This window comes from Amblyomma maculatum, chromosome 6 (assembly GCF_055883805.1).
Source record: "Amblyomma maculatum isolate TAMU_Amacu chromosome 6, ASM5588380v1, whole genome shotgun sequence".
NCBI classification, from domain to species: Eukaryota; Metazoa; Arthropoda; class Arachnida; order Ixodida; family Ixodidae; genus Amblyomma; species Amblyomma maculatum.
Genome location: NC_139349.1, coordinates 86,239,900 through 86,258,246, shown reverse-complemented (window position 1 = coordinate 86,258,246; position 18,347 = coordinate 86,239,900). Strand labels below are relative to the sequence as shown.

The 18,347-nt window shown below is 43.2% G+C and overlaps 1 protein-coding gene across 1 annotated transcript in view; it reads right to left on the bottom strand.

Annotated features, from left to right (window-relative positions):
- Positions 1–18,347, bottom strand: part of PolE1 (DNA polymerase epsilon catalytic subunit 1) — an 83,349-nt gene that overhangs the window by 47,786 nt on the left and 17,216 nt on the right. The window contains exons 14-26 of the mRNA XM_084607085.1: positions 17,536–17,664; positions 16,868–16,970; positions 16,114–16,260; positions 12,724–12,869; positions 11,435–11,583; positions 7,980–8,072; positions 6,240–6,384; positions 5,151–5,308; positions 4,885–5,080; positions 4,174–4,299; positions 3,056–3,144; positions 432–534; positions 44–124 (exon numbers count right to left, since the gene is read on the bottom strand). Coding sequence (XP_084463211.1) covers positions 44–124; positions 432–534; positions 3,056–3,144; positions 4,174–4,299; positions 4,885–5,080; positions 5,151–5,308; positions 6,240–6,384; positions 7,980–8,072; positions 11,435–11,583; positions 12,724–12,869; positions 16,114–16,260; positions 16,868–16,970; positions 17,536–17,664 — 1,665 coding nt within the window. The remainder of the gene's footprint in view (positions 1–43; positions 125–431; positions 535–3,055; positions 3,145–4,173; positions 4,300–4,884; positions 5,081–5,150; positions 5,309–6,239; positions 6,385–7,979; positions 8,073–11,434; positions 11,584–12,723; positions 12,870–16,113; positions 16,261–16,867; positions 16,971–17,535; positions 17,665–18,347) is intronic.

Below are 18,347 nucleotides of genomic sequence, written 5' to 3'. Positions count from 1 at the left end.
ACTCGCTCTCTAACCTCCATTATACCACATGGGTCAAAATTACCTGCTGCAGAGCTGCCGGAATGGTGATGATCTTTTGGATGGCACTTCCTAGCCTCTCGATGTAGTATTCCCAGTCAAGAATCTTCCCAGTGGACACAAGACAGGAACGAAAGAGCACCATCAGCAACACACATTTTTTTTACCACGAAAAAGAAAAATACATGACGCATACAAACACATATGCAGGCCAGCCAAGCATACGAGAGATAATCCTCATCAAAAAGCATGTCTCAAATGCATAAAACTCACTATGTTTATGCTATTCCCAAAGTGCTTAAAAATTTGGCAAGAAGTAACAGTACTAAGATTTGTCTCAATGATACCAATATAACTCAATGGTCTTGGTTAAAAACAAGGAGAGATTTTAAAATGTTTTGAACAGTACTCACTGATCGAATGTTAAGATCGTGATTAGTCGCCGTCTTCATCCACCGTCTGAGGTAATGCTCCTTCACACTTGGGTCAGCTTGAAAAATGGCAACAGGAATGGCCCTGAAAGGCAATAACAGGCAGACTGAAATAATGAGTGCACATTTATCCATTTATGAATGTAGCATAGCGAAAATTCCGCCAAAGTACACCAAATGTAGAATTAATTCATTTGTTTCGGAAAGATGCATAGAGTACAAATATACGGAAGTTTATTTAAAGATTTAATGCATCCAATATTATGAATCTTGCACAATTGGAAAAAAGAAAAACCAATAATTCTTTCAAGTACAATAAAAGTGCGAGACAAAGTTTAGTAGAAAGTACAGCTGAGCAAAATACATTCGAATATCGACAACTAAGCACGAATCAAATAAACTATTTTTCTAATAAAGTGCAGACCGCTTTTAATGTAGGTCAAGGGTTGCAAAATTTGGCACTACAAGTAGCACCGCCCTATAAGCAAAACATTTTTTTTTTTCAGGTCAAAAACACACCAGACAGGTAGCTTTCCTTTCAAAAATGCCTTAAGAATCAGAGAATAAAAGGGAGCCCACTAAGTCTGCTTGCTGGACGCTTAGATCAGCGCAACCACAAAAATTGTCGCGACCGCCACTGTAGAACAGCGTGTGTGGCAGCAAAGTGCAGTGAGAGACGAAACGAGCAGGACTGGCGAAGCGTGCACCAGTGTCGTGCCCTAAACACGTGGGGTGATGTGCTGTGCCACTCAAAAAAGCCCAGTGCAACGTACAAAAGTGCATTAGTTATTCCGCACTGTCACCGAACAGATTTTAAAACCGCCCTGCAGGCTTTATGCAAAATCTGGCACCCATTGCATTGACGGCGGGCATTTCTGCCATGTTGGGGGTTCTGGAAACCGTAGTTTAGGGTAGTACGAGACTAGCAACGTGCAAGTTGGCATGTATCGTTGTATAAGGCCCCAAATTTTTCTCTTTGCCTTGTTGTACACAAAGAGTAACAAAGGATAATGAGGAAAACAAGGTGAGAGTGCCAACTTCGTACACTTTTATTTCTCGCCGGGAGCACGAAGCTACACCAGGGCTATGAGTCGCGCAGTAGTGGGGGGCTACAAATTAATTTTGACCACCTCGGGATCTCTAACATGCGCCGAAATGTCGACACTCAAGTGTTTTGTTTTTAACCTCTGTCAGAAAAATGGCCTCCGCGGCTGAGATTGAGCCAGCATCCTTTGAGCAAATATCAATGTCTTTGGGCTGCTGCCTTAACACTTTAGAAACAGCAACTTTCACCAAAATGTACTTGTAATCGAGTGTGCAATCGTGATACGGAGTCGTCCACGCAATGTGGGTGCGGACACCTTACTATAACCTCAACAGGTTATGGTAAGGTGTCGAGACAAAAAGAAAACAAATGGACAGAGCCCACAAATGAGCAACACCCCCGAGTCTGATATATTTCAAAGTGAAAAGAAATCTTGCCTAGTGCACTTCTCGGTTTTAATGTCGGCAGACTGACAACCTTTGTGAATTTTTTTGCTGCCGGTGCCTGTCCACCTGTGTTTTCAACGCATAATTTGTTAATGGGAAGTCGCTCGGAAATATGGGCATCACAGCAAGGTCTCCGGGTCACTCGTTGCTTACTATCTCTCTTACACCTTAAAATAAAAGGATCACCAAGCCGAGAAAGCTGCTCACGCTTTCCGCACCAGACAGTCTCGTGACCGCAATCTCCCAACATGGCGCCGCTTGCATGTTTCAGTTTTCCTCTGGTAGATAGCAGCACTTTTGCATAAGGCCTATAACTGATATTTCGCTTTGTGTGAACATATAATGAGCGGCATGACTTTACACCGAGTCCTATAGGAAGCAGACCAGTGGCCGGCATAAACCACCTTATATCCGAGCCCGCATTATAAATGGTTACGTTGTAAGTGGTCTCCACTGTACTGCCAGTTCAAATTTCAGATGACATCTTTCAGCAAAACATGGGCGAAAAAAAAAAGCAAATCTATTAGAGGCATGTGGATATCAAATTTTCGGGCGCCAAGCGAACTGGCCACAAACTGAACAGAATATTCTCAAATAATTATTTATATACAGATAGCTAAAATTTAAACTTTTTTTTTTTTTTTCACTAAGGACAGCTATGAAAAGACAGAGATATTGCAAGAAAATTTTATTTACCCATCATCAGCTTAATTTGTTATGCTGCAGGGCTACTACCATAAGAGAGCAGGAAACGTGTACTAGTAGTAACAGCAATAAACTTTATTTCACCCCATGATGGGCCACAAAGAAGGTTTCAAACTATGAAGGCACAAAAATGAAACAATGAAAGAGTGAGCTAACTTACGTGACACGTGCACAATACTATAATGCTATTTGGAAATTTTGGGATGTTTCGCTGCCAGTTTAGATTAACTGAAAATTCTCAACTTCTGACCATTTAGGAAGTTTAAACAGTTCAAAGATTCAAAAACAGTTCAAAAAGAAAGAAGATATTGAAGTGAGCTGCGAATTCAAAAAGAGTGTACGTATATCTATAATACCAGTCCTGCCAGAACTATGGTATGCATGCTGAAAGGACGGATGTAACTCCTCACCTTTCTGTCACCGGAGCCCCCTCCGGCTTCTTGGAGATGACATACTTGCAGCTGAGCCCAGCATCCTTGACCATTTGGTCACCGAGAAACTGAAAAATAAAAATTAATAGAAAGAGAATGAATGCTTCATGTTAACAGTACTTCTAATACGGGAGTAGCCACAGATTAATGTCCATCCATGTGCTGCCTGATGGCTACAAAGGAAAGTGACATAATGCTGATCTTCCGTACATGTGATGCACAGTATATTAAGCAGTGATTGTTATGGAAACTCGTTTGAAGACACACTCATTGGGTAGGGTTCAGCATATATTTCTACAAAAATCTGTAGATGCTGCCAGACAAGCTCTATCAGCCAACCTCAAGTAAACCTTTTTTTTTTTCAGCCTTTGAGATGCATGAGCACACCCCTTCTTTCGACTGAGTGTGGTCATATAATGCTGGTACTACAAAACAGCCACGTGTTTCTCCTGATCGAGCTTAACCCCTGCACCACATTTCAGTTTCTGAAGGCACTTGGTTGCTTTCAAACCATCCAACTACTTATACGGTAGGTTGTAGTGCTACTGCCGTTGATCACATGGACGCAGTTTATGTCACAAACGCCAGTCAAGTACAGCATTCACAACTTTAGGGGCGCCATCCAGGTGGATGATGTCAGTCAATGCCCTCGAATGCACTGGACAAACTGACCACACTTTTGTGCTCCTTGTCTTTGTTTCTAAGCAGCAAAGTCCACCACTGAAACCAATTGCAGGTACGCATCTTCTACAACAAACAAAAATTTTGTTGTTTGTTTGTTTTGTCTGTTAGAAGCAGTGACAGGATGAGGTGTAGTGCAATATCAATACATAGCAGAACTGAAAGTAAAGCATTCTCTTACTTAAACACTTTTATCAAAACAAGTGTCACTAACTCCAGGTTAAACTTTGGCTACCAGACTGTGTTGCTACATCCTTACAAAGATCATGTTTATATATACATGTATATATTGTAAACTTACCTTTTCATCAGCAGGATGCAAAAAAAAAGAAAATGGTAATAAAATTACTTATGCCAATAAGACAATCGTGAACGGACTCGAACACAGTTCCAAAAGCATGTCGGCACACCCTTACCTCAGCGAGCCTTTTGGCAGTAGAGATGGATGTGGACTTCTGATTTCCATAGTCCTCCAGCTTTCGAGACATGCTCCGGTTTTCAGAGATAAGATCAAATAGCTCTTCGTCGGGCATGTTTTCTGCCTGGAGTTGGAAGAATAGTGGGAGAAAATAAAAGCAAGTGCAAAATTCTCGAGAAATATATACCACTTCAGTTTGCGGCATTTTAGTACATGGGAAGCAATGCAAAGGGTGGTATGCAAAGGAAAGAACATCCCCTGTTCACACATTTTTCTTCCTACGTATTCCATCCATCTGATAACCGTGTCAATCAATCCAATACTAAAACATACTCTTAGAAAAATATTACAGTGATGCCTTGTTAGTACAGACACCTTGGTTCACAAACAAACCTCCTGTCCCTAAATAGAGCAATTCATCCACAATGACAAATCATGAAAAAAATTACAACCAACACAGCAACACGGCAAGGCATACAGTCGAGCTGCGGTGAAATATTCGAAGAAAACTTGCTCTCTCAAAGCCAACCTTGCCAGGATGGACAGGTTTAAAGAAAAATTTGAACACAATGGTTAAGGCAACTTCGGAATCGAGCTCTGACTCGGTTTTCAAGGTCAAGCTTCAAAGAAGGCTTTCGTGCAAAGTTTGCAGCAAGTTTTGATGCAAATGAGACTGCGCACAATGAGAACCGCGAGCTTTTCAGCTCACCTTGCTGTAGAGCACGTCAAGCCAGTAGTCGGCCACTTTGGCAACAGCTGCATAGCATTCCTCAAGAGTCTTGCCCTTGAGAAAGGCCTCAAATACAGAGGACTGGAAGATTTTGATGAGCTGTAGTTCACCACGCCTCTTCACCTCGAATCCTTTCAGTTCAGCCAAGGAGCCATCAAAGTTGAACACAGCGTACCTAAGGGAGTTGGAAAGAGACGTTAGGACATGGATAAACTGGGGTAGCGGCTCAACAAAACAGCCTTCACCTCTTTTTCAACTTTTTGCCCTCTTCCTTGGAAGCTGGCAGGATCATGGCAAGGTAAGGGCCATCTACTTCAAAGAAGATGGAGTTCTCTGAGCGCTGGACATATTCCAGTGTCTCTGGATTGATGAGCTCGTGGTACTGATCATTCGTGTTGTGTTGCTGTGGTGACAAAGAAGACCGGTTGTGCAACAAAAGGCAAGCCCATACCAACGTGGTACTGAAAAAATACTCAAAATGATAGCGTACAAAAGGTCGAAAAGGCTTGTGTGATACAAATGAAACCACTACTTACAAAAAAAATTAAAATTTTGAGGGATGCAAATGGATCCCAGATTTGGCACAAACACTAACAATGCTGGCAAATCTAAAAATAAAAAGCGGCGAATCTGCACCGTGCAAGCGTTTGATGTGTTGTGACACCTTGGACGTAGGACCCTATGCTTCTCAACAGCTGACGCATTAGGCATTTAGGCTAGGCAGCTACCGCGTAAGAACTAGGTTTTCCCTTTTATGAAAATCTTAAGCACTCAACAAATGGACAAATCATCATCATCATCACGACCATCCTAAACCCATTGTAGAACAAAGGCCTCTGCTGTACCCCTCCAATCAACCTTGCCCTGTGCCAGCTATGGACACTCAATCCCTTCAAACTTCCTGATCTCGTTCATCCACGTGACCCTCTGATGCAATCTGCCACTCTTGCACTTTCTTGCAGTCCACTCTGCATATCATCATCATCATCATCATCATCATCATCATCAGCCCGACTATACTCACTGCAGGGCAAAGGCCTTTCCCATATTTCTCCAATTAACCAGGTTCTGTGCTAGCTGCATCTACTTAAACCCTGCGAACTTCTTAACCTCATCCGCCCACCTAACTTTCTGCCGCCCCCTGCTACGCTTCCCTTGGAATCCAGTTTGTCACCCTAAGCGACCATCGCTTATCCTCTCTTCGCACTACATGTCATGCTCATGCCCATTTCTTCTTTTTGATTTTCACTAGAATGTCAGTAACTTCTGCATATAGGCAATCCTTTTCCTTGCACGGTACTTAAATAGAGCAAAAAAAAAAAAAAAAGTCCTACCTGCACCATAATGTTGAGCATGGCACCTGGGTAGGATATGGTGAGCTTGGGCTTCTTGGCATTGCTTGTTCGGATGACAAAATTTTCGGGAAACGATGCTGGCAGCACACACCATATGCCGTCAGTGTCCAGCTCTAGTGGACGCCTGCACCACAAGAGAAACTTGAGCAACAAGACAAGCAGCCAGCACAGACATCACTTCTTCCCCACACAGGGCATTATAAAGAAAGGCACACCAGCTGCACAACTGCTTTACGAACGGCTGCCAATATGGCATGCGGTCCCATTCGCGTGCCACCGTGACATCCACCATCTTCTTCCTTCCACGTACCGGGCGCCAATCATCTTTGGGACGCTCCAAGGCCCTGCGGTAACAGCCTCTAGCGAATATAGGTGCTAAACCAGCCCAACCAGTTCTAATCCTTGCAGTAGCCAAACACAACCGGTATTTTAAAAAAATCAAAACGAGAATTTTTTTGCCAGCTATGACCAATTGTCTATGACCAATAGTAATGTATGCTAGCATGCAGTCACCAGTTCACTTCTTGATAAACTAAGATTCGTTCAAGGTGTAATTTTTCAATGCCTGATTTGATGGGCATTGATTGATAGAGAGAGTGCGGATAAATTAGGTTGAAGGAATGAGTGTGCAACGAAAGGATGCTGCCCCAATGTCGCGTTTCTTTGCCTTTCTGTTCAATCTATAATTTACCTTTCGCACTTGGTCTCACCTTAAACAAACATTGGTTGTACCACCATTCAATCATCGAATGGCACCAAAATTTTATGGTCTTCAATTCTTCTGCCTGCTCTCATGCCCTCATTTGTAACTTTATGACAAAACGCATCCTTCCTAAGTGCTCACTACCTATCTGCACTGCTTCATCCTTCACGGTCACATTACAAATAATCCGCGGTGATAGACAATTGGTCATAGCTGGCAAAAAAATTCTCGTTTAGATTTTTTTAAATATCAGTTGTGTTTGGCTACTGCAAGGATTGGAACTGGTTAAGCTGGTTTAGCACCCATATTCGCTAGAGGCTGTTACCACAGGGCATTGCAGCGTCCCAAAGGTGATTGGCGCCCGGCACGTGGAAGGAAGAAGATGGTGGATGTCATAATAATAATCCGCCAAGGAAAAATTAGTCATATAGTTTAACCCTGTTTAAACTGGTAAATCCATGCGAAAGACATGTTAACGAGGCCCAGATTGCTTTCCATCCTGACTGACTGACGAGTCCGGACTGTGCGACCGCAAATGGCGACTCAGTCTGCAGTTTGGCTAGGGGTGACACCCAAAAGCAGACATGAATGCTCACATAGGTAAAGGTCAACCAAAAGTCCCTTCCACCATGGTGGGCAATGTCCACCCAGGTGACCCTGTGTGGACAGGGGGCACAACATACTGTACATGACTTGACTGCAGGTGAACTGTTATGCCATGTTTCGCAAAGGACATCCTCTCAAGATCAAGAGTCACACAAGAGCCACGATTGACTTTGACCGTGTGCAGTGCTGCTTTTGCAGTAAAACCTGCAACAAAAGACTTCTTTCCAACGTCAACTGTAGATCAACTGCACCTGATTTTTCTTTTTCAAATTACCGTGCGCCACTCCAATAATACTGATCTTGGCGTGCACAAGGGCCCCAACACCCCTATTTTGTGGCAACAAAGTCGCAGAGGCAGTCTCGTCGCAGTTATTTGGTGAATCAACGGGGGTGAGAAGAGAGAACCATACCCTATTTGCTCCACCAGCTCCCTTGCATGGGTGATGATGCCAGCTCCTGTGTGGCAGACAATTCCTGCCATTTCCATGCTGTACCACCGGGCCCTGCAGACAGCACCAGAATTTTGTAAAAATCAGTGGCCGTATTACAAGCTGTTGCACAAGCGTCACTCAGAAAGTTTGAAAAATAAATAAATAAATATCTCTCTCTCTGCCAACAATTGTTGAAGCCTAAGAAAGCACAGGAGAATATCACCAATGTTAGTTTGTTATAAGAGGGGAAAAAATGTGCAGTAATCACTCACCATCATCACCATTTATTAAACATTAAAGGTCCCGTTCGGGACATTACATAAGGGGGGGTACAGGGTTGTTCAGCAGTCATACATGATCATAAATATAAAAGTAATATAGAAGTATGAAAAAAAAAAAAGAAAATAACAAGATAAAAACACAAAATAGAAACAGCAGGTAAAACAAGGTGAAAAAAGACAAGAGTAACAAATTCAGATACGTCATGGCAGAGTGGCAAAAATATAAAACAAAATCAAATTACAGCTATGGAAGTAAAACCGGCTGGTCAGTTTGCAGGGCTTGGTAGCTCACATAAGGTACAGGAAGATTATTTTTCATTGAGATAGTCGATTAGGAGCTGTCTGAATCTAGAAGGGTTAACCTCAATGACAATGTACTCGGGGAGGTTATTCCAGCTTTCTGTCGCACTGGGAAGGAAGGATTTATTGAAAGAATTGGTGGAGCCGTGCAAACGCTGTAGGCTTAAAGAATTAAATAAACGGCGAGATGATCGTACCGGAGCTCGTAGAAGGTTTTCTCGAAGTGCTGGAAAGTTAAAGTACAGTTTGTGAAAAAGAAAAAGAATAGAAATTTTCCTAAGGAAAGCTAATGATTTGAGACTGAGAGATGATTTCAAGACTGTGATGCTGAACTGCGATTTATACTGTGAGGTGATGAAGCGTGCTGCCCGTTTCTGGATGGCTTCGAGTGAATCTATCAAGTAGGTCTGGTGAGGATTCCATATTGCTGAGGCGTATTCTAGTTTAGTTCGAATGTATGTTTCATATGCTAGTTGTCCGGTGGCTGCGGTGGACATGGAAAGTGATCTCCTGATGGATCCGAGTGATTTGGAAGCACTAGCACATAGTTTGGTGATGTGGTCAGCCCAAGTTAGGTTGGTTGTTATCTCGATGCCGAGGTATCTGTATGAATTAGTTTGAGAGAGCGCTATGGAGCTCAGGGAGTTTGAGAAATGAAGAATGGAACGTTTACGTGAGATGTGCATGAATTTACATTTCGAGACATTGAGCTGCATTAGCCAGTCGGAACACCACTTCTGAATTTGGGTTAGGTCATCTTGTAATATTTCCTGATCTCTGCTATTGATGATGCGGCGATAAATGACGCAGTCGTCCGCAAAGAGACGGACAGATGATAAAATACCAGATGGCAAATCGTTAATGAAAATTAGGAAGAGTAACGGAGCAAGAACCGATCCTTGAGGGACCCCGGAGATTACTCTAGTAGTTTCAGATGCATGATTGGCGATGACGGTGAATTGCAAACAGTTAGTTAAGAAACAGTGCATCAGGGAAGGGGTAACGAGCTACAGATGGCAACATGATACTGGTGTAACCAATCCCACGACGTCTGCATGTCATGCCCAATGCTCTCATGATCAGCAAAGTGCATTGTGTGCATCTCGCATACTTTTTCGTTGCCTTTTGCATGTCTGTGAAGTTTTCTGAGACTAATTATTCACATAACACTTTAAAAAGCATTTATTTTAATTAAACAAAAAAGAAAAACGACTCCTGACCGAAGAATCATCATCATCATCATCCTCCTCAGCCTGACTATACCCACTGCAGGGCGAAGGCCTCTCCCATGTTCCTCTAATTAACCCGGTCCAGTGCGAGTTGCATCCACCTGACCCCTGCGAACTTCTTGACCTCATCCGCCCACCTAAGTTTCTGCCGCTCCCTGCTACGCTTTCCTTCCTTTGGAATCCAGTTTGTTGCTCTAATCGACCGTCGGTTATCCTCTCCTCGCACTACATGTCCTGCCCATGCCCATTTCTTCTTCTTAATTTCCATTAGAATGTCAGTAATTTGAGTTATTTTTCTTACCCACTCTGCACGTTTCCTATCTCTTAATGTTACCCCTACCATTTTTCTTTCAATAGCCCTCTGCGTTATCCTCAACTTAAATAGAACCCTCTTTGTTAGCTTCCATGTTTTAGCCCCATACGTAAGTACAGGTAAGATGCATATGTGTACATTTTGTTATGCCTCGGGTTTCATGCGAAAAGAGTTTGAAGGTGGGAAGAGGTAGCGATGCAAAAAGCCTTTTACGATATCAGTGGCATTCAGTCACTTACGTCCACACAAATCAATTTCCGTTAGTGCTGATCACCGATAAGATGATGCGTACCAAATTGGGTAAGCCTCGCAATGAACAACATGAACAACTGCCAGTCTCTCGTACACCGCAGCACAGGGACTGCTGTTTAGGCACAGACCGGTCCATTTTAATTCACCTGTTGCTAAGGCTGTTCTACACTGGTATCAACAGTTGGCACTTACTTATACTCACCTGCCTTCCCTCCTGTCGATAGGAGTAGTGGCATAATCTTAGGAATATGCAGATATATTAAAATAAATTTGGATACAAATATATCGGCATATTTTTAAGCCTACCATACTCTCTGAGAAATGCACCGCAAAGCGTCTGCAGCAATCAGTGAGATATACAAGCAACAATAAGCCTTAGCCTTCTCGTAGGAGATGCATGTACTGCAGAGTCAAAAGGCGTAGTGTGCATTCGTATGCGTAGCTATGCTGATGGACCTCTCGGCTGAAAGCTACACATAAGGTTACAAAAAGAAACACAAGCATGTATTTCTTTTTTACTGCATTAGCAATAAGAGGCATGCCACCGTGAAAAAAAAGCGGCGCCATAGTTCTTGCGACGCAGGTACCAAGAGCGGCCTGCCATGTACCGCAGCTGGTATACAGAATAAGAGGCACACAACTGCAAGAAATGCGGTATCGTGGTTGGCACACGGATGCCAGGTAGCAAAATGAAGAGTAGAAAAAAGACCCGAATATAGCGAAAAACTTGCATCAATCAAACTGATCACCCGGCCTAAATTCAAGGAGGTTTAGGGCACATAGACAACTAAGGACATTTCATAATCCCAATTTTGCCTCTAAAGTCTCAGACGCTGCATCTCGTACATACACACTATAAGTACACTGCTGACACACCTCACCGCAACATACATTGCCTTTCTGTGGCTGCCCACACTTTCATAAGTGAGGACTTGTTTGCCAACAGCGGTAGTTGAATTGCTCATCCCATAAATGAAATGGCATCAATGATAACGTTCCATCACAATGCTCATTTAAGCAAAAGAAATTTAAAAGGGGTGTTGCCGACATGTTCCTCACCCCTTTCTCATCACGTATCCATAAAAAGAGTTGAGAATACACTTGTGAGCCAGCTGCAGTGAGTCATACAACACTTCAAGGTTCTTGGCTGACTTGATTTCGGCTGCATCCCCTTTTCCAACAGCTTCAGACACCTTCTTTTTTGCAACCTGTACATATAAAGAAAGGGTATATTCAAGGTCAACCTTTACACACATTTCTCGCTACACAGTACCATCGTCTAGAGTGGGTGCAAGCCTGACCATTGAAAAAGACTAAGGCCTGAGCGGAAACACAAGACAGGCACATTCTGGAATGCAAAATTAAAGGTGTAAGCATGAAACCCTTTGCAGTGGGTAGCTTACTACTACTGGTGATAGCAAACACTCTCTTTCACGCAAAGCTTGACATCTCTGATATTGTCACTTTCATACAAGCTGCCACAGTTTCTCCCTGCATTGGCACAAAGATAAAAAATTTGGAAGACATTAACTCTCCTTTTAAGGGTCTGATGCTACAGTATTGATGGTTCCCGTCTGCAGCTCTCCTTGAGGATCCTCATTCACATACATGTGCTTTGCTAACTTTAACCACTAATTCATTAATTTTGCTCTTACCTTCTTGTTTTTTTTTTTTCTCACTTCTTCCTTCCCTACCTTATCCACTTCTTCTTCACCCTCATCAGGAGTAGCATGCCAGGCTTACTAACAGGCAGACATCTCTTGCATTCATTAAAATGCTCCTCTCTCTCATTAATTTGTGCTTTTATTACCTTACGCATACTCACTAGCATACAGTCATCATAAGCTGTCCCATTATGTGGAAGATATATTTATAAAGCCTCCCTTTAATAGTGCTGTACAAGCGTGCCTGTGCGGCCAGAGTTCCAGAGGGTTCAATTCCCATCTCACCCTTCCGTGTGAAAGGAGCTGACCCAGTTGGCATGTCAATTCTTATTCCATGGGTTGTTTGTTTGGGTCCAGCCCCAAGATTATTTTTAACTTTCAATTTGACAAAGTCAGAGACAGGCATATTTTGATGTCAGTGCACATTAAAGAACCCCAGGTAGTCGAAGTTATCCACAACCCTCCACTAGGGTGTCCCTCATTGCACAAATCACTTTGAGGTGTTAAATCTCATAAGCCAAAACAACCAAACCGCCTTAAAGTTCACTAATACATAAATTTTATAAAATACTGCCTATGAGCATTTCGCCACTAAAAGAATCCTGATGCAATAGGGAGACAAATTAATATTACAGACAGTGCTGCAAAATCAAAAATTAAAGAAGAAAAGATGTGATTGCAGACCTTTAGCAAAGCCTTGAATTCGTAACGCCGATCACGGAAGTTCCGCACGGTGTCCACATAAAAAGAGTTCTCCTTCTGGCATATTGTTGTCTCTCGGAGCTCTGTGCGTGTTATGTGCACCTTCTTGTAGGCCTTTCTGCAGTAGTCTGAAGAAGACAAGGCCACCATGCTCAAAGGAAATTCCCAGCACATAGGACAGCAATAAAGGGCTCCACATGGAAATCACACAATCTAGCAAGCAAGAAGAAGCAACGTGAAGCTGTGAAGAAAATAAATAAAATGTGAAAATAAAACTGCGCACATCCTCGTGATATCATCAATGCCTGAAACAATACCGCACTCCATGATTAAGCTATGCTTAACCTTTTCATACTAACAAGCTGGGACCTGTTTCTAAAACAAAGGAAACTTACAGTCATTGTCAGAGAAAGAACGCCAGCAGAAGACTGACAAGGATGAAGAGGACACACACATGTGCTTACAGGCATCATAATAAAGAAGCACAACTAAATTTTTCATTCATTCATCTATATGCGAACATGTATTGCAAAAGGTAGCCGAGAAGGGCTGAAAGACCACATAAGAACATGCATGCAAACAAGTTTCATAGTTTATTGATTAAATATGACCCAATTCATTGAACTGCGACCTTGCACAGCCCATGGAAGGGCTACATGTCAGCGCAATAATAAAGTGCCAGTGCTATCAAAAGCGAGTATGGTTGTAACATGCGTAGCAGTCGGTTATTCGCCAACGCCTGCACAATGCTGCATTCCTAACGATCTACTCCAGATGAACTCACCAAATAACTCGCTAACTGCTAACCTTCAGCCGTGCAGAAGCAGTTGCACACAGCTACAATCATTCCAGAGGAAACTTAACTCTTGCGTGACGTGCGAAATGATAAAGGCAGCACGCTGGCGACCTTGACCAATCAATGTGAAAAGTAAGCGCCACGAAACTTCGCGACAACATGCTATAAAGTGAATGAACAAAATATGTTTTACAACATATGCCTGCACGTGAAGCTGTGGAATATGCACGAACTGCACAAGAAAATAAAACTGCACGCATCCTAGTGATATCATCAATGCCTGAAACAATACCGCACTCCATGATTAAGCTATGCTTAACCTTTTCATTACATCCCCATTCCAAAGAAAGAAAGGCAGTGCCAAAGATTGTTCCAGCTACCACACGATCGCACTTATTTCGCATGCTAGCAAGGTGATGTTGAAAATCCTCCAAGGTTGGCTACAGCAGTATGTGGATCGGGAGCTTCCGGGCGTGCAAGCTGGGTTTCGCAAGGGCAGCGTAACTAGAGACCAAATTGCCAACCTTCGCTGAATCATGGAAAAAGCAAGAGAGTTCCAGAAACCCATCTACTTCTGCTTTATTGATTATGCGAAAGCGTTTGACTGCGTAGATCACAGCAGATTGTGGCAAGCTCTCCAAGAGATGGGAGTTCCAATTCACCTCATCTGTCTCCTCAGGAACCTGTATTAAGGACAAGAGGCCACAGTCAGGACTGGGCATGGTCTTACTGATTGGTTTCCGATTGAGAAAGGAGTGAGGCAAGGCTGCATACTGTCGCCCTGCCTATTTAACCTATATGCAGAGTGCATCATGAGGAAGGCTGGTCTGGACGAGTCTTCAGCTGGAGTGAAGATTGCTGGAAAACATATCAACAACCTTAGATATGCGGATGATACCACTTTAATGGCAGAAAGTGAAGTGGAACTCAAGAGACTTCTGATGCGCGTACAAGAAGAGAGTGAGAAGTTTGGGCTTAAAGTGAACATTAAAAAGACAAAGATCATGGCGTCTTGCCCTATCAAGCCCTGGAGCATTAATGGACAAGAAGCGGAAGCTGTGGCAGATTTTCTCTTCTTGGGCTCCAAGAATACCTCGGAAGGAGACTGCAGCCATGAAATTAGGAGACGCCTGCTTCTGGGAAAGAGAGCAATGGTTAGCCTTGACCGCCTAGTAAAGAGCAGAGACATTAGTCTGCCAACCAAGACCCGTATAACTCGTGCTATGGTCTTTCCAGTTGTGATGTATGGATGCGAGAGTTGGAATGTGAAAAAGGCTGACCGTCGAAGAATTGACGCGTTTGAATTGTGGTGCTGGCGAAGACTCTTGAGAGTTCCTTGGACTGCCAGAAGATCAAATCAGTCGATATCGTCGACCATAAACCCTGACTGCTCATTGGAGGGTCAAATTCTAAAGTTAAAGCTCAGCTACTTTGGTCATCTGATGAGAAGAGAGGAGTTGCTGGAGAAACATTTGATGTTAGGAAAGGTTGAGGGTCGCCGGAGAAGGGGTAGGCAGCGAACGCGATGGTTAGACGGCATCCTCGAGGCATTGCAGATGAATTTATGTGATGTTAGGAAGATAGTGAGAGACCGGAAAGCGTGGCGTGACATGGTCCATAGGGTCACGAAGAGTCGGACACGACTGAACGACTGAACTGAACCTAACCTTTTCATACTAACAAGCTGGGACCTGTTTCTAAAACAAAGGAAACTTACAGCAGAAGAGCACTAGGGCACTTTTGGTTCATGCAGATGCATTTCATTTCGCCATGCCTGGCTACACATCCTCGTAGTTGAGCGGTAAAGATGGTTGATAGAGTAATTCTCTTTTTTTTTTTCTCTCGTCCTATTTTGTGTTGTTTCACTCTTTCAGCCTTGTATTCAGCCTTGTATTCAGCAACCTAAGTCAACCCCTTGTGGCATAACGAGTCTGTCATGCCTTTCTGCTCCTGTGCTGGTTTATCATGTAAGGCATCAAGAATCAGTGCCAGTTAATATTCTCTTGGAAACTTGCTAGAAAAAGAGTTCTGTTGTCAACTACAGGGACGTATAACTAGTTCCATCACATGACAAGAGGATCGCTTCTGAATACCTATGGTCACTGCATGGTCCAAATCTGTCAGTGCTAAATAGGTTCCACCACCCGAAACACCTTCAGCACCATTGCGATGGACCCCAAGACAGAACAAGCTATCAATTGTGACACAAGGGTGTATTCAGTATCTAAGAATGCATACTTCTCGAGTACATCCTCGCTATGTACAGGGTCATCCACTTCTACCTATAACACTGTCACTGCTTTCAAAGCAACATTGCGTCCGACGCAGACACATATTGATGCAAACCAATGCAAGAGCACAGGGACCCGGACATGCTGCCTCACATGGCCTGCCACTTAGCTTTATTGCTTGGCCGGGCCGGAAGCAATGACGCTTTGAAAGCAGTGAGCATGTTACAGCTAGAAGTGGACGAGGCTGTACTTTATGCTTGGCAATGCGACAGTGTGGCTATACTTAGAAAACGAGGCACTGCAGGAAACAGGGGACTGCCTGACAAAAAAAAAGGGCCACTCTACCAGCCAGCCGCTTCTTCTCTGCAGCCGCCCTTTCCTCTCGAGACAATTCGTGGAACGCTCGGAAGGGCATGCCAGGTTCAGCAGGAGGAAAGCGTTCGGTCTCGAGTTGCTGCTGAATTCGCTGAAACTCCGCTCTGCTTGCAGGCACTGAAAGTTGTAGCGGGCATGTGACAAACGATCAGTACAGAAAAAGGAGGAACAGTTGGTCTCGTTTTATGTGTGACATCACTTGAACAGCATACAAGGTGAAATAATTTTTTCTTTTTTTCACAGTCTTTCCTGAGCACAGCTAGTTATTGGGTAAGCTTCTCCTTTTTCTTTTTTTTTTTTTTTTTTTGCTCGCTTGGTTGCTTTGTGGACACTAAGTGAGCAGCACTGACCAAGTCACTGTGGTTTGCAATCCATGTAAGTTTGCCCTAACCAAAGGATAGGCAAGTCGATTCATCTGCAGTGCATTTTTTTAAGGTGAGAGGCTTACTTGCCCCATTAGACTAAATTCCGTTGGTGACTGCTGTAATTGAGGCCAACATACTCAAAAAAGATGGCTTATTACGCCATCTTCGGACAACCATCTCACAGAAAGTGCTTCATGAAAGAAACGTAGTAACCGTATTCAGTCGTGTCTCTACCAAATTACTTTTACGAGTCGATAGGAAAGCTAATCAATGCTCTCTAATTTTTTGTCTCAACTGAGAACTCGTCTCAACCAAATTGATATTATCTACTGCAATCGAGTAAAGAATGTGTTACTGACTGTACTGTCCCCTCCAAGTCCAGGGCATGGACCTCCGGCAGGTTGCATCAGGCTTATTGAAATCACACGCAGCACAGTCGGCCTCGTTAACCATGGCCGAGGGCTGGAAAATATACACCAGTCATGCAAACAGCACGAGTAAGAAACGAAATGTACTGTAACTAAGAATAAAACACAAGACAAATTTCCTACACAGAAAGATATCGCGCCTTTGTTTTCAAGTAAAAAGCTTTAGTAGCGTAACTGCCCCTCTCAGCTGCCAATGGCAAAAAGCGTTCAACAACAAGCCTTCCCAGTACCAAATCTAAGGTTGTACGCTAACAAGCTGCATTGTGGTAAAAGTTCTTTAACATCTCAATGGGCACACACAAGCTGCTAATGCATACTTATACTGGAACAGTGTATAAGAGAGGTTATTTTCGCAGCACATCGAATCAAGCTGCAACACAGATACATTAGCACATAACAATACGTGTTTAGCATTGCAACAATACAACATTAGCATTACTGCAACACACTATTCATTAGCACTGGTACTAGCATAGCTGCAGTACTCAACAGTCACTGATATCAGAGAATGAATGCCCTCATGACAAACAAACTGCAGACGCCCATCGAACAACTCGTGTATATTGAGATGATGCATAAAGGTAAAAAGAAGACGCTACCTGTAGTCTGTTGGTGAGGATAATGTTGGGATACATAGCACCGACATCAAGATGATAAATGATGGGTTTTTCAAGCCTTGAAGGACAGTCGCGAAGTGATGCCAATGCAGTCTTGATCTCCTCACACACCTTCCCAGAAACAAAAAGAAGACCCAAAAAAATGTATTAATGCAATGATGCACTGCGTGGTATAAAGCATAAAGCAAAAAAAAAATGACTGCCAATTTAGTGCAGTTAGGCCTAAACCGAAACAAGGGCATTAGCGTCTTAGTTTTCAGTTTGGTTTTGGCTTAGGGTCAAAAATACTCATTAGCATACAATCGTAATCTACCATATTATATGACAGACCACCTGACACAGATATCAAGACCTGATTTAACCACGCCATACAAACACGCCTAGCAAGGCCTAATAGTAGCATGCCTGACTCGGGATCCAACGGTTTCTGGGGTTTTGATTCCCCACACCTCATAAGTGCGGCTTAGGTTGGCAGCTCCCGCCAATTCGGCCACGACATGTGGAACCTACCGACTAATCAGTGCACCTCCCACTACCTACCACCACCTGCCAGAGGCATGCTCGTAAGGAGGACCAGACAAACGTGTCGGCGAAATGTGAGTGTAGGGATCTTAGTACTCAAATACTAAAACTTGCCTTAAAATCTTAGAAGACACAAAAACATAGTTCTGTCTAGGATATTTTATTGAAGACACTTTTGCAATGCTAGTCATGCAGTTTCTCAGAATACGTCACTTGGATGCAACTAACGTTCAGACAGGTTCCAAACGAAAATGAATCAAACAAATGCCCCC